At 37.7% G+C, this 21427-nt stretch overlaps 1 protein-coding gene across 1 annotated transcript in view; it reads left to right on the forward strand.

The window, feature by feature from the left end:
* The window catches only part of Khc-73 (Kinesin heavy chain 73), a 471364-nt gene that overhangs the window by 419248 nt on the left and 30689 nt on the right, over nt 1-21427 (forward strand). Inside the window, exon 29 of the mRNA XM_067153111.2 lies at nt 5538-5606. Coding sequence (XP_067009212.2) covers nt 5538-5606 — 69 coding nt within the window. The remainder of the gene's footprint in view (nt 1-5537; nt 5607-21427) is intronic.

Raw genomic sequence — 21427 nt, forward strand, 5'->3', positions numbered from 1 at the left:
TAATGCTTCACCTACTCTAATTCTCTGTGTTCTGTTTTCTAGAAATTTAGTCACCCATTCAACCGCATTTACACTAGAGAAATACAAGTGAATATAATCATCATTTACTTGTGTTTCAAATTGGTAATAATAATGTTGTTAATTAAAAAGAAAAGATTTATGGTTCATGTGCACATCTTCTCTGTGACTAATGACTAACCGGCTAAGATGATCTGTAACTTTTACAAATTTAAGATGATTTGTTAATAAATGTTTAGTATTTGATGTTTGTGAGTACTGAGCAAGTGGCTGTGCGGTTTGAGTCCGTAGTTGTCAGCTTGCATTCGAGAGATAGTGGGTTCGAACCCCACTGTCGGCAGCCCTGAAGATGATTTTCCATGGTTTCCCATTTTACACCAGGCAAATGCTGGGGCTGTACCTTAATTAAGGCCATGGCCACTTCCTTCCTACTCCTAGCCCTTTCCTATCCCATCATCGCCGTAATACGTTGGTGTGACGTAAAACAAATTGTAAAATTGTTTGAGAGTAATTTTTAAACATAATAGTGTGTTGCTTATAAACTTGCAGTCTTCATTTAAAAATTGGTACCTGGACCAAGAAATGTTTTAACATTGAATTTGTATATCTTGTGCATGTCTGTCTTACAATAGTTGTAATAGCTGATTCACTTAAAAAATATAGAAATTAATTCTCATAATGGAAGACACTTTTCAACTATTATGAAGTGAGATGAGATATTCTTGAAAACTGCAAATGATATGTACAAGGTAATTTGCACAGAAACACCGAGCTCGATAGCTGCAGTCGCTTAAGTGCGGCCAGTATCCAGTATTCGGGAGATAGTAGGTTCGAACCCCACTGTTGGCAGCCCTGAAAATGGTTTTCCATGGTTTCCCATTTTCACACTAGGCCAGGCCAGGCAAATGCTGGGGCTGTACCTTAATTAAGGCCACGGCCGCTTCCTTCCCATTCCTAGCCCTTCCCTGTCCCATCGTCACCATAAGACCTATCTGTATCGGTACGACGTAAAGCAACTAGCAAAAAAAAAAAAAAAAAAAACCATTTGCACAGAAACTGAAGTGGCTCATAGAGGGGTTATAATACAATAAATTTTGACAAGGCATGTGTCGTCTACGATAAAACCCTGCATCAGGGTAAGCCTGAGAATGTCATGGACAACATAGTGGACAGTTTATTTTAGGTGTTTTTCCAAAATGATTTCCATTCCTAAACAATGCAAAACTGGCAATCAGTGAAGTTGTTTGTACGCATAGTAAAGTTAGACACTGAACACCAAAAGTTGTTTAGAAGATACAGTTCAAACAGGTTTTGTAAACAACATTCATTATCCATTGTCTACACTAACTCCACTGCATGCACGAAGGCTAACAACAGTTCACTGATTGCACGTTCTGCATGAATGTAGAACATTTTGAAAAAAAAAATTAATAAAATGAATAAAATACATTTTCCATTATGTTATTCCTGACATTCCCAGGCCTACCGTGACACAGGATTTCATCTAGGGCTCTATCTTCTTATTCAAAAGTTGTTGTACTTCGCCTCCTGTATGAATTAAAGGAATCCTGCAAAACAGGGTTATGGATATCTACCTTGTCAATACAGTTACATACACAAAAATATATATAACTTATTTATTACATATTACATCGAACCTGTTTTGAGAAACTTCTTCCTCAGTGATCCTCAAAAATGTTGCAAAGTCCATAAGAGTTGATCCTAAAATACTCTATTTACATTAAAAAATAAGCACTTGGACTAAAAACTTGTACAATATTGCAAGTTTATAAGACATGTTTATAATACCATGGACGGTATGTTAACATTTTAAAAGATTATTTTGTAGGGTACCGATACGCAGGATTTTAAGGAAGATCTCAATAATTGTTCTCCTGGAAGCAGAATAAGAAAGTTTTTAGACCATATTGAAAGGAAGTTGTTTGCAATATTGTATAAGTTTTTTAGTGTGAGTGCTCAGTTTTAGTGTAAATAGTGTTTTGAGATAAAGTCGTATGGCTTTTGTAAATTTTTTGAAGATCGGTGAGGAAGAAAACTGGTCCTTTCTTACTGGTCTTTTCTTGAAACATGTCCAGTGTAATATGTCATAAATGAGTTATATACACTGACTGAGCAAATGCCATGGGATAGCAGAGCATTGATGCGCAGGTGTGTTGTCTGCGCACCACATGCCACATGTACCAGCGGCAGTTGTAGAGGAGGCCTTGTGAGCAGTGGAACGTCATCGTCACCGTTCGAACGGGATATGATGGTCGGTGCTCGACGGATGGGAAGTGCAATTTCGGAAGTGGTGCGGGAATTGGGCTTCAGGGTGTATCGTGAATGGTTGAATGTGGGTGTCACCATCCACAAGAGACGAACGACCGGCCGTCCAGCCACCCTCGATGATCGTGACCGGCGACATCTGAGACGGATTGTCAATAGCGACAGGCAGGCAACCGTGCAACAAATCACGGCTCAATTCAACACAGGCCGTGCTAGACACGTCTCCCAGTAGACAATCTGTAGGAACATGGGTTCTATGGGGTATGGGAGCCGGCGTCGCACACGGGTGCCATTGTTAACCCAACGTCATCGGGCACAGCGACGCGCATTTGTCGCCAGTCACCATGGACACTGGAACAATGGCGTAACATGATATGGTCGGGCGAATCACGATTTCAACTGCACCATGCCGATGGGAGCACCGTGTATGGCGCGGACCACATGAAACGATGGACCCCGCCTGCCTCGAAGGTGTGGTCCAGGGCGCTGGTGTCTCTCTTATGGTCTGGGGTGCATTTTCCTGGTATGGAATGGGCCCCCTAATTGTTCTGGAAGAGACTTTGAATGGTATGCGGTATGTTGAGCTGTTCGGAGACCATCTCCACCCATTTTTGGCCTTCCAGCGCCCAGACCGTTCTGCGGTGTTTCAAGATGATAACGCGCCGCCACATCGCCCCCACATCGCCCGGGAATGGTTCCAGGAACATGCAGCGGAGGTCCAACGAGTGCCACGGCCACCCAGGAGCCCCGATATGAACCTATCAAGCATATCTGGGATGTCCTGGAACGCAGGCTCCGTGGCATGGATCCTGCACCCACGAACAGACAAGCATTAGCGGCCGCTCTGCAAATGATTTGGTGTCAGCTGCGTCCAGAGGACTACCAGGGACTTGTCGACTCATTTCCACGGCGTCTCACTGCAGTTCTCAGGGTCAGAGGAGGCTATTAGGTGACTATCACATGACATTTGCTAAGTCAGTGTATATACTATGTGATCAAAAGTATCCGGATACCTGGCTGAACATGACGTACAAGTTTGTGGCGCCCTCCATTGTAATGCTGGAATTCAGTATGGTGTTGGCCCACCCTTAGCCTTGATGACAGCTTCCACTCTCGCAGGCATACGTTCAGTCAGGTGCTGGAAGGTTGCTTGGGGAATGGCAGCCCATTCTTCATAGAGAGCTGCAGTGAGGAGAGGTAGCGATGTCGGTCGGTAAGGCCTGGCATGAAATCGGCGTTCCAAATCATCCCAAAGGTGTTCTATAGGATTCAGGTCGGGACTCTGCAGGCCGATCCATGACAGGGATGTTATTGTCGTGTAACCACTCCGCTACAGGCCATGCATTATGAACAGGTGCTCTATCGTATTGAAAGATGCAATCGCCATCCCCGAAGTGTTCTTCAACAGTGGGAAGCAAGAAGATGCTTAAAACATCAGTGTAGGCCTGTGCTGTGATAGTGCCATGCAAAACAACAAGGGGTGCAAGCCCCCTCCATGAAAAGCACGACCACACCATAACACCACCGCCTCCAAATTTTACTGTTGTCACTACACACACTGGCAGATGACGGTCACCGGGCATTCGCCATACCCACACCCTGCCTTCGAATCGCCACATTGTGTACCGTGTTTTGTCACTCCACACAACTTTTTCCACTGTTCAATCGTCCAATGTTTACACTCCTTACACCAAGCGAGGCGTCGTTTGGCTTTGACTTGCGTGATGTGTGGCGTATGGGCAGCCGCTCGACCTTGAAATCCACCTCCCGCCGAACTGTCATAGTACTTGGAGTGGATCCTGGTGCATTTTGGTATTCCTGTGTGATGGTCTGGATAGATGCCTGCCTATTACACTATACAACCTTCTTCAACTATCAGCGGTCTCTGTCAGTTAACAGACGAGGTCGGGCTGTACGCTTTCATGTTGTACGTGTCCCTTCACGTTTCCACTTCATGTTTCCACCTCACTATCACATCAGAAACAGTGGACCTAGGGATGTTTAGGAGTGTGGAAATCTTGTGTACAGACTTCTGACACAAGTGACACCCAATCACCTGACCACGTTCAAAGTCCGTGAGTCCTACGGAGCACCCCATTCTGCTCTCTCACGATGTCTAATGACTACTGAGGTCGCTGCTATGGAGTACCGGGCAGTAGGTGGCAGAACAATGCACTTAAGATGAAAAACGTATGTTTTAGGAGGTGTCCGGATACTTTTGATCACATAGTGTATATGTGTACATGTTTGTATTGACAAGGCGGACCTGTTCATAGCCCTGTTTTACAGGATTCCATTAAGTGATACCAGTCAATAGAGGGTGCTTCAAAAATGCATGGCATAATTTCAGGATTGGATTCCTCACATGTAGGGAAGGAAAACAGTGTATATTCCGGTAGGTAACTTGGTCTGGAAATGTGTATTTTCTAGAATATCAGACTCTGTCATGGATTATAACCTTAGGTGTTGTGGGCTAGCTTGGATGTAGTATTGTACTGTGATAGTTACCTTACAAGAGGTGTTTAGAATTCCCACCTCCTGTAATACTGAAGGTTTCCACTCTTCGTCGTATGGAATTATGAACAAGCTTGAATATGCCCAGTCTTGCATGCATTGTTTGAAAAGACCTTACAATTCAGTCATGAAGTGTTCCTTCATCCTCCGCAGCAGTCACATACACCAAAGACTGCGTAACCCCACAGAAAGAAGTCTAACGGGTTTAGATCAGGTGAACGTGGAGGCCAAGAAAGTACTCTTTGAAGGCTCTTTTGCAGTGATCAAATGGTAGAGCTTAAATTGGTGAGTTCAGTCATAACTCAGTCCAAAGGTATTTGAAGATGTTCAAATATGTCAGCCTCATGACAGCAGATTTGTAGATATGGAAAAGAACTTCTGAAGGCAAAATTCTGGCACCACAGCATCTCCAAAAACCGTAGACGTTAGTGGAATGTAAAACAGGTAGTAACATTTTTTATTATTATTATTATTATTATTATTATTATTATTATTATTATTATTATTATTATTATTTTGTGTTCTATTGCAATATTGGGGAATAGTTAAACTGGTGTAGTATGGTGAATGGTGAAGTTTGCCTTAATCATGTTAGTTGTTGCTGGACAATTCTCTTCTTTATTAAGCTGCTTACGGAGGTAACTTTTACTGCTGAGGGTTGGCATACTTGTATGTTGTTTTGTTGTTGTGTTGTTATGATATTGTGGTGCTCTTTTCAGCTCGCCCTACCTTCCTCAATCTCAACCTGAATCTCAACTCTCTCCGTCTGCAGCCGGCTGGGCCCAAACGTAGGTTGCTCCCCTCTGTCTCTTTCTCACACACACACTTTCTCTTTCATTTTTCTTTTGCCCTTGGGTTACTGTTTCTGTTTTGCATAGTTCCTCTGCTCTTGTGTTGATTGTGCATGTGTCTCTTAAATGTTCCTCTTTACCTTTGTAACAGTGTTTCAAAAGAAGATGGGCTCCATGTGTAAGGTTGCAGAGTACACTTAGACTCATTAAATTAACAAATACTTCTGCTTCAAATTTGCTTTAGTTTTAGAGGAAATTTAAGTCTATGTTAAATATTTAATACCTTATAGTTGCATGTGATACAGTAGTAGTGTCATCAAAGGTGAGGTTGAAATAACAATTTACAAATTATAATAAGAATAAACTTAGAAAAATGGAATGCATTTCTCTTTGTGATCTATGAAGAGGCTCATAAAAATGTCAAAATACCTTCAGAATAATTTGTTTTGAATTTTAAAAAAAGTAGGCTGGTGTCGTAACTATGATTTCAGCTTTGTGACAAATGCAAAATGTGTTATGTTCTGTGAACTTTCTAAACAGATGGATGTCAGAATTGAAAATAGAGAGAATTTCATCCTATGTGCCTTAAGATTTCACAAGCTCCTTCTGTGGAACTGTGGTAGAGTGTCAGCCTCCAGACCCTGAAATTGCAGGTTCAAACTCAGCAGAGATCGTCAATTTTTGAAAGGCAGTAAAAATCTTTATTTGTTGCTTCATGTTGTGCGATGTAAAGGATCTCCGGTGACACATTTGCTATTTACTGGACTCGGCTGTAGATCATCCAAGAGAGTGCCAGTTTCACTGCCGTCTGGTAGAGTAAAATGTCATGCAGGTTGCGTGTGTAGTTTCAAAATAAAAAATGTCTCGACTTACAATTTCACACGTTTTACCTTTATGAGAAGTTACACTGTTTTGAATAAACTTTTCAGTAGGGGTTAAGGAAATTTTCTTTCCCCCTGGAAGTGGCAAACATGAGTAGAAAATGATGTACTAAGTTGGATTCAAGAATTATACATTGATGGTATTTTGATTTTGAGCATCTTTGTAGATTTTGTGGAGAAAGAAAGTTCTATCTTGTGATGAATATTAAGAAAATTTGGCATAAAGTATCCTTTTTAAAATTTTTATTTATTTACTAACTCTTGGAACTCTTGTGGCCTAAACTAATATATAATAAACATTTCATCAAATGTGTGCATGTTTAATAAAAAAAATTGATTCCCAAAATCCATGCTTTGATTAAGGCTTTTGTAGCTCAGAATATAGCTGCTATTTTGTATTATGTATAGTGAGTGACATTGGAAAATTCTTGAGCTTTTGGAGATTTATTTCAGTTAACATAACACTCTATATTCTTATCCTTCCATTAACTCCTCAGTTATTTTAGTCTGAGGTCATTATACAAGTTATATGCTTTTATGTGCTTATTTTAATAAATAGGCTGCTTACTAGTATTTACTTCAGTCTTTTAATGCTCACTTGTGTTTTCTTCCATTTGTACTAATTGTGGATTACCTAGCGTTAATAGAGAGATCTAGCTTTGGAGTTTTTCAGGGCTGCAGATGGAATATAGAATGAGAAAGAGATCTGTAGTCAATAGGATTGAGTGAGCTCTTTGCTCTCCTCTGTTTATGCATGCATACATACATACATACATACATACATACATACATACATACATACATACATACATACATACATACATACATACATACATACATTCACACTCACACTCTCTCTCACACTCTCTCTCTCTCTCTCTATACTGTAGACTGTTATACCTTTCAGAATTTAATATTGAAGCCTCATTGAATTAACTGTGCAACTTCAAAATACTAGAGGTTATTCCTAAGGTAGTCTTTATTTTCTCATTCCAAATATGCTCCTGCCATTATTTTCATCTGTTTGTACAAACCATCATTGTCACTACCAGTAATTTCAAGATTTTTACTTTCTACTTATGAATAGGATATCCTGAGTCAGTCCAACTTTCACTTCCGTACAGCAAAGTTGATCTGAAAACAGACTGATGTAAAGAAAATTTCATCTTCTTAGAATACGTGTCATAAAGAATTTAAATACTCCAGTTGTTCCAATTTTGTATTGGCTTTCTATGCCTTGCTTATGCTCATTATTACCATACACATCTTATAAGACATGAGTCCTAAGGAGGGAATTTCAAAACCATGAATGCTTCATCAGGTGATGACAAATTTTTTTGTATGTACAGCATGCATTTTGATATTTAGATTTTTGCCTTATATTAGCAACTCTACCTACAACTATATTATTAGTTTTGTGTATTGCTGACATTCATAAAAAATGGTGTGATTGAATAAACAGTGCATTGACACTAGAGGGAATAAATCCACAAAATCTGTATTTACCCTTGTCTCATGTCCTTTAATTTCCTTATCATATTAAATATTGATTGTTCCCAACTATTCAAAGATTGAAGGTGGTTACAGGTGTGAGGAAAATCATTTCTCCTTTTCATAAAAAGAATATGCTGCAGTTGCTTCGTTTTATATTTTTGTTCTTTTTGGCAGAGAAAAATGTAATGCTTAAATTTATGTGCAGGCAACCTAAATGGCATCAAATTAAAATCCTTGCATACGAATGCTTAGACTGTATTGTAGATCATCATCATCATCATCATCATCTTCATCATCATCATCTCCCCTTAACCAGCTACATCCTTCGGGACAAATATTGATTTTCTCTCCACCACTCCTCATCTATCACTGTCTTCCAGTGCCAGTCCTGTTGTATTGCTTTACGTTGTTCCAAGCCAGTTCACTGGTGACACAGTACTTTTTCTAGATAATGTACGTGTTCCTCAGCGCCTTCTGACCAGAGCAGGAGAATGTAGCCAAAATATGGGTTTGAATATTAATAAAACTGAAGCAAAATTTGTGATCATTACTCAAGAAATGAATATTTTTAATTTCAGACCATCACTAAATGATTCACCAGTTCAATGTGTAAATAAATTCTGGCACATGACTCAGAGAGACCAAATGCTGAATTTTCTCACGTAAGCTGAGTGTACTTTGAAATGGTCCTCAGATCTGGTAAAAATCCCTGATTTGGCCAAGAATTGAACTTGGGGCTTCCGAGTAAGAGGCAGCCTCACTACTCCTTGGTCATGGTTATGTCCAATGATGTGATGCATCTAACTACAGTCATCCTCACCTGGACACAGTACACCTCGTGCTTATCAATACATCACAACTTATACTTACCCTCCACGATCTCCTGCTTTTGGGTAACATCCAACATGCCCAATAAGGTGGAAAGAGTATGGATTAGAAAGTGGATTTGTTCCCAACAGAATTATCATACATTAAAGACAAATACACCACTGAATATTTCTAATTTAAGACTGCAGTGTTGGCAGATAAAATCTTTATAGATCCATTAAAAAAATATTGGGAGTAGGCTGTCACTATTGTAACGGCTGCAGGATTTTGAGGATATTGTAGACTTACTTATTAGAGATAAAAGACAAATATTATGTGGATAATAAATGTTATTCAGTAGAATGATGTAGTACACTTGGAATGTGGATAATAACTCGGTGTAGTATGGGTCTGTGATATGAGTCCTTCTCATTCATTTTTCTCGTTTCGACTCTTTCTTTTACATATTTTTGCCAAATCCTAATCAAATCTTTCTTTTCCATGATTAAATTTGTTATTCTATACAACTGACCACGATGTATTCGCAACAACAGCTAACCCCCAACTGAGCGTGCAAGTCAACACATCATCATCATCATCATCATCATCATCATCATCATCATCATCATCATCATCATTTTCCCTTATCCAGCTCCTGCTGGGTCAGGGTATTTATGGTACTTCTCCATCTTTGTCTTTCCTCCACCATTCCTCTTCAACGATATTGTCCCAGTCCAAATTTCATCTTCTTATGCCGCACTTCACTGATTCAATCCAACTTGTTCCAGAACAAGTAAGGAAGGCTTTTCTTAAGTAAAGAATTTGTTCACCTCGAACATTGAGACAGGAATTGGAAAGATGTTTTTGTAGACTTTCGTCTGGAGCATGGCATTGGATGGAAGTGATACATGGACGATAACTAGCTCAGAAAACAAGTGAATAGAAGCTTTTGAAGTGTGGTGTTACAGAAGAATGCAGAAGGTGAGATGGGTAGATAGGATCACGAATGAAGAGATATTGAATCGAATTGGTGAGAGGTGATCGATTTGGCTAAATTTGACCAGAAGATGGTATAGAATGGTAGGACACATCTTAAGACACCCAGGACTTGTACAGTTGGTTTTTGAGGGAAGTGTAGGTGGTAAAAATGTTAGGGGCATGAATATGTCGTCACATATTTAGCACAAATTTTGCCTTATATTGAAGTGCTATTTCATGAAAACTATGTTTCAGTTTTTTTTTTTTTTTTTTTTTGCAACAGGTAGCCCCCTCCTTTATCTTACCTTGTATCCATCAATACGGGCCTAACCATGAAATTTATTGCTTTCCTGTTTTATCTGTCAGTTGAGACATTAAACATAATTGTAAGCTAAATACTCTCGCTGATATACATGTTCTACCCAAACACTGAAAGTGTCTTAGAATTTTTCTTTCCACGTACCCGTTGTCAAGGAATGTAAGTCTGTGTTAAAAATGGAATTAGTATTGCTTTCTCTGTTATTAACAAGTTCCCAGAAATTCCCCATTTATGAATATGAAAAAAAAAATATCAATATCATTAAAGGATCTGCAGATGTTCTTGTTGGTTCACCCTGTGTATTACAAGTGTTGTTTTAAATAATTTAATCAGAAATGCTTCACAAAGTGGAGAATACATAAAGTCAAAATCCACAATATCAGATATATCTATTATTCATTCTTGTCGTGTGAGAAACATGCCCTCAGGTACTAGAGTGTAGTCCCCGTTAAAATGATCTTGGTGAAAGATAGGATGGATACACTGTGATATTAATTATAATATTATAGAGTGATGAACTGAGAAATGTTGTGGCTATTTTAGGTAACTGTGACTTATGAAGTGTTTTTTAGTTTTTAATAACTAGTTCCTTATGATGTATCATTTAGTAGATTACAAACCTTCATTTGCAAACTCATTGTAAGAAGACTTCTTTGCTTCTGTGATGTATGCTTTGCTAACACCTGTTTTAATTTTCAGCTTGTCATCTTGTTTCTAAACATGCCTTTATTACATTTAAAAGAGAACAGTAGAATTATGTCAATTTAGTGGCAAGGGGAGTTAAAAACTATTCACTTATATATATTATAATTAACTGCATATTTTTGGTTTTCCATGTTGGATGGCTCAAACGAAAATGTTGCTGAATTTAGAGCTAATATTCAAACATTAGAATTTAGTGAGTTGTTGTTGTTGTTGTTTGAGTCATCAGTACATAGATTGGTTTGATGCAGCTGCCCATAACACCCTAGCCTGTGATAAACTTTTCATTTCTACACTGCTACATCTTACATCTGCTCTAATCTGCTTGTCATATTCGTACCTTGGTCTACCCCTACCGTTTTTACCACCTACACTTCCCTCAAAAACCAGCTGTACAAGTCCTGGGTGTCTTAAGATATGTCCTATCATTCTATATCATCTTCTGGTCAAATTTATCCAAATCTATCTCCTTTAAAGTTAAAAACTTCATCACTGATCCATATTGAACTAATTATTACAATGCTAAAAAGAGAAAGATGTTCCACCTATTCAATACTATAATATTGTTGCACAAATTAATGTAGCAACATGTTTAATATGTTATGGGACCGGTTTCGACATATGTCCATGTCATCATCATCCGATACAAAAATGGCAAGAAGTCAACACAGTTATAACACTTAAGACACTTTTCTTGAAGAATTAAAAATAGAAGTTCATGTAGCACTTTTAAGTGAAGATAATTTTTTGTAGATATCTTAGGTTCTTGAGCACTCTTGCTGTAGATCTTGAGGTTAAAAAATGATGCAGTATAATTGAATGGATGAAAACCTTAACGGTATAAGTAGCATTTTGGTCATTCAGAGAAAAAGGCATTTAAACATCTTACCACTCATATAAAGCATGGTATTTGTAGTTATACAACCCATCACTAGAGTGCAGAATATTACCGCCATCACTTGTATCTCTTTCCTGGTGAAAATATACATCCTCCCTGAGTTACATCCTGCACTTAACTCATTTTTTTAAAAAATGTCACTTATACCGTTATGCTTTTCATCAATTCAATTCACAATTGTTGTTATTCAAGGAATAAAATTTGTTGCTAGGTAACAAATGATATGATTTTGTTTTAGTGCATCAAAAGGCGGATAGTGGTATATATAAAAAACTCTTAGAATATGAGACTATTAGTACTAATATGGATTTTATGAGATCTAAGGAAAATAAAATAAATTAAAAATAAGAAATAGAAAAGTGAAAATGGTAAGGTAAGTAATATTATGAGGCTCACTTTAATTTAGCCTTGTCATGAAGTACACCTGTGATTCTTCTTACATTGGAGAAACTGGATGCAGCTTCAAAATTAGATATTCAGAATATGTTAACGCGATAAAATACAATAAATTCTCAGCAATAGGGCAACACATACAAGACATAAAACATCATTTCACTACGTTAGACCAAGACATTGAAATTATCAGTACCCTAAATAAAAGCCCTCTTCTTGATATCACTGAAAATTGTTTAATACACCTTGATCAATATTTTAATTCTAACCAAAACCTTAACGATTTGTCTGAAAAACCGAACATTCTTTTTGACTTCCTTATCTTAGTTTTCAAAAGTTTCAAGTTGACAGGTAGGCATTCAATCTTCCATGTAATACACAACACTTCTCGCGCTACTTGCCCTTACCACAACACCCCCCTGACCCACCTTAAACTACTCCCTTACTCCCTTACCCCCTCCTATCCCCTACCTATGTTCAATTTTCGGTTCTTACTTCCTCTTGTACTTCATGACAAGGCTAAATTAAGGTGAGCCTCATAATATTACTTACCTTACCGTTTTCACTTTTCTATTTCTTATTTTTAATTTATTTTCTTTTCCTTAGATATCATAAAATCCATATCAGTACTAATAGTTTCATATTCTAAGAGTTTTTATATATACCACTATCCACCTTTTGATGTACTAAAACAAAATCATATCATTTGTTACCTAGCAACAAATTTTATTCCTTGACTAACAACAATTGTGAATTATAGTGCGTCATCTTTTTAACCACAAGATCTACAACAAGAGTGCTCAAGAACCTAAGATATCTTCAAAAAATTATCTTTACTTAAAAGTGCTACATGAACTTCTATTTTTAATTCTTCAAGGAAAGTGTCTTAAGTGTTACAACTGTGTTGACTTCTTGCCATTTTTGTATCGGATGATGATGACGTGGACATATGTCGAAACCGGTCCCATAACATATTAAACATGCTGCTACATTAATTTGTGCAACAATATTATAGTATTAAATAGGTGGAACATCTTTCTCTTTTTAGCATTGTAAATCTATCTCCTCTCGCCAATTCAATTCAGTTTCTCTTCATTCGTTACTGCATCTACCCATCTCACCTTCAGGATTCTTCTGTAACACCACATTTCAAAAGCTTCTATTCTCTTCCTTTCTGAGGTAGTTATTGTCCATGTTTCAATTCCATACAATGCCATGCTCCAGATGAAAGTCTACAAAAACATCTTTCTAATTCCTGTATCAATGTTTGAGGTGAACAAATTTCTTTTCTTAAGAAAGGCCTTCCTGGCTTGTTTTAGCCTGCTTTTTGTGTCCTTACTGCTACCATCATTAGTTATTTTACTACCCAAGCAACAGTACTCATCTACTTCCTTTAAGACTTCACTTTCTAATCTAATATTTTCTGACTGCTCGACTGCACTCCATTACTTTACTTTTCTTTTGGACTAATTTATTTTCATCTTGTATTCCTTCCCCGAGACTCTGTCCATACCATTCAGCAGTTTCTCAAGATCTTTTGCAGACTCGGATAAAATAACAATATCATTGAGAAATCTCAGGGTTTTGATTTCCTCTCCTTGGACTTTGAATCCCTTTCCAAATCCCTCTTTGACTTCCTTTATCGCTTGTTCTGTTTAAACATTGAAAAGGAGAGGGGACGAACTGCAGCCTTGCCTCACTCCTTTATGGATTGCTGCCTCTTTTTCAATGCCCTCAATTCTTATCACTGCAGGCTGATTTTTATACAGTTTACAACATTCTATAACTTTTCATTTGAGGTACGTTTTTATGAAGATGCATTATTCAAAATGTAAGAGATTGCATAAAGTTTATCAATCAATCAATCAATCAATCAATCAATCAATCAATCAATCAATCAATCAATCAATCAATCAATCAATCAATCAATCAATCAATCAATCAATCTGCACTTGTTAACTATATTCATTCTGTCCCAATGAAAGATGTACACAGTGGAAGGAAAAGATGGGCTGAGCTGGCTCAGGTGATAGAAGTTGGTGGGTTCAATTTTTGTTCAGTCCAGTGGTATTTGAAGGTGCTAGGATATGCCTGCCTCATGTTGGTAGATTTGCCGGAACATGAAAGAACTCCTGTGGTGCAAAATTCTGGCATCTTGGCATCTTCAAAATCTTAGAATTAGATAGTGGGATGTAAAACCAATATCATTATTGTTATGAACCGAAAAGAAATGATAGATGATAAATGATAGATGCCACAAATCAGGGAGGCGATGTTGAATTGCTTGTTGCAAACGTTTCAAGACTTTGATGTACTTATGACGAACTAATCCTTTACCGTCAAAGAATGCGATCAACATTGTCTTTTTTTCTCGAAGGTTGATGTTTGACTTTTTTCTGGGCTGGTGATCCAGGACTCTGCCATTCTGCACTTTGATGTTTCGTGTGGGGTCATACTGGTAACACCAACTTTCATCCCCAGCGTTAAGCTTAGCTGAAAATGTGGGATCATGTCTGGCTCTATCCAGTTGTTCCGCAGAAATTCTTCATCTTTCCTCTTTCTGGTCATCCGTTAGGGTGTGCGGGACGAGTTTAGCATTCAGTTTTCTTTTCCCTAAATCATCGTGTAAAGTCTTATGACACATGTCACAATTCAAATTAATCTCTTCTGATATCGCATGCACAGTTACACGACTGTCTTCTTGCAAAAACTGCCTTACATGCTCTACATTTGCATGGGAATGTGCTGTAAACAGGTGGCTAGTCTTGGGATTGTCTTGCTGTGATCTCTTGTCAATCTTATGTTAATTTCAAGGACACTTCCTCTAAAGCATTACTTTGTCAATTTTATATTTTTCATCTAAACTGTGTTATGTGGCTGAAGATGTTGATAATATACGAAACATGTACCACTTTTGACCAATAAAAATTGCCTTAGGCAATCATTGTATCGACTAGGTGGAAAATAAATAAATACTTCATTGTGAACCTTTTGTACTACTCGAACACACGACTTTTTAACAGTGCATCGCCTCCATGTGCTTGTGTAATCGCCGTCCATGTTTCACGAGGGGTTTTCTCGAGCTTAATGCAAAACTTACTGTAATGTTCACTCTTTGTTCACAATCAGCGTCCATTGTGTCACCATCACTAAACCAAACAGAGTATTGATTAGCACAGCCCTGCTACCTAGTGCATGTGCGTGGAAACACGGCCAAGGCCATCTCAGAACATACACATTCCAGGTAACATGCAACATTTGTTCTTTTTTCGCATTGCAACCTCAGAAATACAACACTTGTCCCAGAACTTTTCTGACAAAGGGTGTATCAGGATGGTAACTTTTGAAACCAAGCTGTTGACTCATATATAAGAAGAAATAGGAACAGGGAAAGGGAAACGATATAATAAAGACAAAGACAGGTCAGTATGGGTAAAGGGAACAGTAAAGACAGAGCAACGTCCACATCTTCATATGCTGCCGTCTTCAAGTAGATAGGCTCCTTCCTCATCTGTCCCAGTTCTTCTACATCCATTTTGTTTCATTGGCCGACGAGCTCGTTCCTGCTTTCCAGCTTAACCAGGAGGGCGGGGATCAACGCTCAACGAGGGACCATCTTAACAGATCATCAGTCTTGAACAGTAAGAAGACAGTTGGATAAAGATGGGAAAATGGAAGAGACAAAAATGTACATTTCCAGCTTTCTTCTGGGAAACAGAAATGAGCTCATCGGGACTGAATAGTAGTGGATCTAGAAGAACTGGGACTTTTGTGTTTACAGATGTCAGTGTGTGAAGATAGGGAGATTTTTGTGTTTTCATGGTTGTTCTTGTCTCCTGTCTTTCTTTCTTTCTTTCTTTCTTTCTTTCTTTCTTCTTCTACTTCTTCTTCTTCTTCTTCTTCTTCTTCTTCTTCTTCTTCTTCTTCTTCTTCTTCTTCTGAGGAAGTGGCTGTGCGGTTTGGGTCATAAAGCTATCAGCTTGCATTTGGGAGATAGGAGGTTTGAACCCCACTGTCGGCAGGTCTGAAGATGATTTTCTGTGATTTTCCTATTTTCACACCAGGCAAACGCTATCCACAGCTGCTTCCTTCCTACTCCTAGCCCTTTCATGTCCCATCATCACCATAACAACCTATCTGTGTTGGTGTGACGTAAAGCATATTGAAAAAATCTTTTTCTTCTTCCTCTGTCACCCTTATCCAGGTGTCCTGGGTCGGGCTGTTGATTACTGATCCCCATCCACTTGTCACACCTCCCTGGAGACCCAAGAGATGCTTGTCTCTTCTGGGGTACTCCTTAGATCTTTGTTCTGATCTACTTTGACGCTTCATATAGGCTATTATTATGATGGGCTCACGACACCCAAAGGCCATCTCGTCTCCCTGCAGCTCCCTCTTCCTACATGACATGTCACTGTGTTTTTTCCTATTGCGTTAATCTCTTTGTTTAACTTGATTTGACACTTATTTATTCCTTTCCATTACTTGTAACTTGAAACAAGTTAACAACTTAGTATTTTATAGGTATTGATGCATTTCCGTTTAATATTTGATTTTGCTATGGGACGAGGGGGAGATATGCCTACTATCCACAGTGTTGAAATGATAAAATAGCTTTCTGTTCTGTAGGAATAATAATACATTATATAATATATTAAACAAAATAAATAAAACAAATATATACCTTCTTCCACTTTTCGATCCCACGTTAAACTTTTGTCTCATTATTTTGTGGGGTGTGCATTACCTAACAGCATAGCTACTTCTGCAACCAAATTGACATAATTATACTGTTCCTTTGCCAGCTTAATTATTGCAGAGATATTTTCCTTTTGTGTGTATAATCTGCTGCTTTATTTTTATCTACAGTATCTGCTTTCGTATGTGCTTGTACACTATCTCTCAAAGGTGATTCTGCTTGTTTCTCATTTATATTGTGCTCGATTTGCATGCTTGCAATTAATCTGTTAATAATATTTCCTCATCTTGGTTGATAGATGAATATTAAGTAGCTCACACTGCTACAAGTGCTATAAAATATTGTTCAAGAAAGTTGTAATGTTTAGTGATAATTTTGATAAGATTTGATTTTTGATGAAAATGAAAATACTTAATATTGAGTTTGAAGAACTGTATGTTCCATTATGTGTCTGTCTCCTAAGGTTCTATTTTAGGTGGTTGTTACATTTCTTGTCCACATTGCATATTCTAAATTAATTATTGAATGCTAAGAAAATAATCAAATGCAAATAAATCACTTTCATTTGTATATGATGGTGTTTTCCTCCATGACTTTGTTGAGACCTGACTTTATAATTGAATGTTCGTGATCCTGCTCTAGCTGAAGGTCTTCAAATTTGTCTACAGTAAATTCTATAGGACAAATTTTTGAAGATCTGTGGCTCTGTAGAAGACTATAAGTAGATTTTGGGGCAGTAAACCATCATTATCGTCATCATTGTAAATAAATCTTAATCAACCTCAGTGATGCAATCAGTCACCAGCGTTCTTCTCTCTGCAGAGCAAGTTTGATCCTGGCTGAAGTTGGCTGAAGTTTGAGAGTATTGTATTTAGAAACGACATCTCCATGTCTAGTACATTAAAGAATTCCTGTGGGACAGCATTCTGGTAGCTTGTTGTCTCGTTAAGATCAATAGCAGTTGAAGGGATGTCAAAACATTATTATTATTATTATTATTATTATTATTATTATTATTATTATTATTATTATTATTATTATTATTATTATTATTAATGTAAATGTTCTTCTGGTATGGGCTAGAATAAAGTTGTTACTTTCATTGACCTGACTCTCGTCCTTGGCTTTGACAATATGAAAGTGACCGAGGTATGAGCGATGCTAGTAATACTATTCCTTATGCAGCCAGTCCCTGTTATGAATGGTGTGAAAATATCACTCATAGGGTCGGTTGATGCATGCATTTCAGTGGGCTTGGCAGAGTGATATGTAATAGTAACTTCTGGCTCAGTGAGGAAAGCAACAGGAAACTACATCACTCCTCATTTCCCTAGTATGCCTCTTCAGTGACGCCTAGGCTATCTATGACAGCTGTTGGCAGAATTGTGGAGGATCAAACCAGCCTTCGGGCTGAATACCCAACATACACATACATTAAGATCTTGTTTGAAAAGGGGCTCTTAAGAATAAATACTTTTTGAATTTTTCATATTAGAAGATCCAGGTTCTGCACAATGGCTATTAGCATTCATTATTTATCATAATTTAAATCACAGATATGGAAGACCTAATAAACCGGAGTAAGCTTCAAATCCTTCCAATGCTAAATTTCACACTCAAATTGCATTGAAATAACTGGTCAGACCCTAGTTAGAATATGTCACTAGTTTATGGTGTTATGCAGTTTAATCATGGAAATTAATTCTAAGGAATATTTGTATTTAAATTCAGCATTGTATTCTTCTTCTTAAGCCGTCATCTCCAAACGGAGGTAGACGATCCACACGGCCAGCTCCGATCTTGACGTTGCAGCCATGCCATGTGGATTTATTGGAATATCTCTTAGGATCTTTAATGCAGTGGTTTCCCGTTGCCTTCTGCATCCTAATGCCGTTGACCAAACTGGTTCCTCCGCCTTTGGGAACAATTTCTTGTCCCCAGGACAATAGAGTGCCCTTACCCATACCCGCTCATCCACTCTCAAAGAGACTGTTGGCACTTGGTATAGGGGATCTCTTTATACCGGGAGATAATCGGTCCCCTCATTTGTTAGCCGCCTGCATATAAAATATTATTTTTATATGCACCAAATGGCATTTTTTGTTTCTCTGGTTCTTTAGAGAGGAGCATTGTATTGAGATTCTGCTTTTAGACTAAAAGATAGATTTTAGTTTTGTAGAAACAATAAAATTGTCTTCTTTGCCCTAATCTGTACCAGATGTTGATTATTCCATGGTTTGTTGAACACAGATCTGATGAGTCAAGAGATGAGTTCTGGTCGTACTATTCTCTTAAGTTTGTGAACCATGAAATTTGTCTTTTACCTTCCAGTATCAGTTGTATTATGAATTGCAGAAGCCAATATTTTTTGCTTGTTTCTGATAGTGAGTTTAAGGTATTCAAGCTACATCAATTGAGGTTGCATGAAGAATCTCATTTGTAGGTCCATAAGATCCTTGCATTTCAAAAACTTCGGTCTTCATTTCTGTAGTTCATTAGACAGATCAAATACATGTTGGTTGCTTTTATCTTAAATCATCTCTTATATAGGTCAGCTTGTTTTCCTCCAAGTAAGTTGGTTCCATTTCAAGGCATCAGAAAGAAACAGACAGAAACATTTATGTCTCACAGTCAGAGTGAACATTTCTATAAGTAGTGGCCTGGCTTCCATACCTTCTTGCCCAGTTTGAATGTAAATAGTGATTATTTTATTGCTGTGCAGTTTGGGTCACATAGCTGTCAGCTTACATTTGGAAGACTGTGGCTTCGAACCCACGATTGGCAGCTCCGAAGATGGTTTCCCATGGTTTCCCATTTTTGCACCCGGCAAATGCTGGAGCTGTATCTTAATTAAAGCCACAGTCACTTCCTTCCCACTCCTAGCCCTTTCCTACCCCGTTGTTGCCATACGACCTATCTGTGTTGGTGTGACGTAAAGCAGATTCTTTAAAAAAAGTAATTATTTCCTTCAAGTATAATTTATAATTTATAGACCGATCTTTCTGCTGGCCCCTCCCCTTCCTTTTTTTCTGTTAAAATTCTTGTATGATTCTTGGCCTTGGAAACATTGGTTTATAAGGTATCAAAATTATAAGTTGGAGGCCTACTAGAACATTTTATGTCAAAGAGATAAGAAAAAATCTTATGAATTTATGCAAATTATGTATAAACTGAAAATGTAAATATAAATGGTTAAATTCTCTGGAATAGGAAGCTGTATTGAGATGTCAGAAGATTATTGGAATAAATAACAAATCTGCCAGTAGAAAACAGACATCATACTGTGGAGTAGAACTATAAAAATAGGTTGTATCATAAATTTCACGTTATGTATTAATGTAACTGTGTGATATTAAATCAGTTCTCAAATTGACAGGTGTTATCCAATATAACCTACAGTAGTGCATTTCTGCATCATATATTGTCGGATATATGTGCTCAAAGTAAGTTATTTGTTTCCAACTCAGGTTTTCTGATGGTATGACTGGTGTTCAGCATTGAAGCTATGGTTATAGCAGACATTGTATTGAACAGGATATGTCCATTATGTAGTGATATGGCTTTGTGTTTGAATAAATGTTTTTTCCTTTTTTTTTTTCCTTTTTTTTTTTTTTTTTTTTTTTTTCCTTCTGCGAGATTTTCATTTTAAACATGAAAGCTCTGCACTTTTTCGGGGTATTTTAGAATCAGTAGGGGCCTGCATATGTTTCTTGTAAGAATGTAATAGATCTTCCATCAGGTCATAGAAAATATGGATCATTCTGTAAAGAAAGAAATTGAAAATGCAGAAATACAAGGAGTCTCCAAATCTTCATACACTGCTGTCTTCAGCGAGATTGGCTCCCTTCTCAATCCCAATTATTCTGCATCCATTTCCCCCAGCCCTTAATGAGCTGGTTTCTGCTTCACAGTTTTGTCGGGGGGAGGGGAGGGGGATGGGAGCACGTTTCGACACTCATTGAGGAGCCATCATGACAGATCTCCAGGAAGTGTTGGATAAGATGAAAGCCAGATCAACACAGGAAAAGACACAAGATGTGGAGAAACTCTACACCTGAAATTTAATAATAATAATAATAATAATAATAATAATAATAATAATAATAATAAAATTTTATGATGAAATGAAGCAAAACTGTGTTAATCTAATTTAAAGCACTCCAAATTGGCTGATAAATGGAGATGAAACAAAAATGTTCCTGTAAATAGTAATGTTCAGGTACAATTTGTTTAACCCGCGACTGGTTGCTAACCGAAATGTAACGTGTTTGGTCGCGCGTGAGACTTTCTCTCACATTAAAATAAATGACATGTTTCACAGTTTTGTGGGGCGTAAGGCTGAAATTTCCTACTGAAATGAAACGCAAGTTCTACCTTATATATTTTAGATATAAAATGAAATAAAAAATGAAATGGCGTATCGCTTTTAGTGCCGGGAGTGTCGGAGGACAAGTTCGGCTCGCCAGGTGCAGGTCTTTTGATTTTACACCCATAGGCGACCTGCGCATCGTGATGAGGATGAAATGATGTTAAAGATTACACATATACCCAGCCCCCGTGCCAGTGAAATTAACCAACTATGGTTAAAATTCCCGACCCTGCCGACCATTTAGCCATGGAGCCGGACATAAAAATGAAATTATTAGC

The sequence above is a fragment of the Anabrus simplex genome, chromosome 8, assembly GCF_040414725.1.
Source record: "Anabrus simplex isolate iqAnaSimp1 chromosome 8, ASM4041472v1, whole genome shotgun sequence".
Lineage (NCBI taxonomy): Eukaryota > Metazoa > Arthropoda > Insecta > Orthoptera > Tettigoniidae > Anabrus > Anabrus simplex.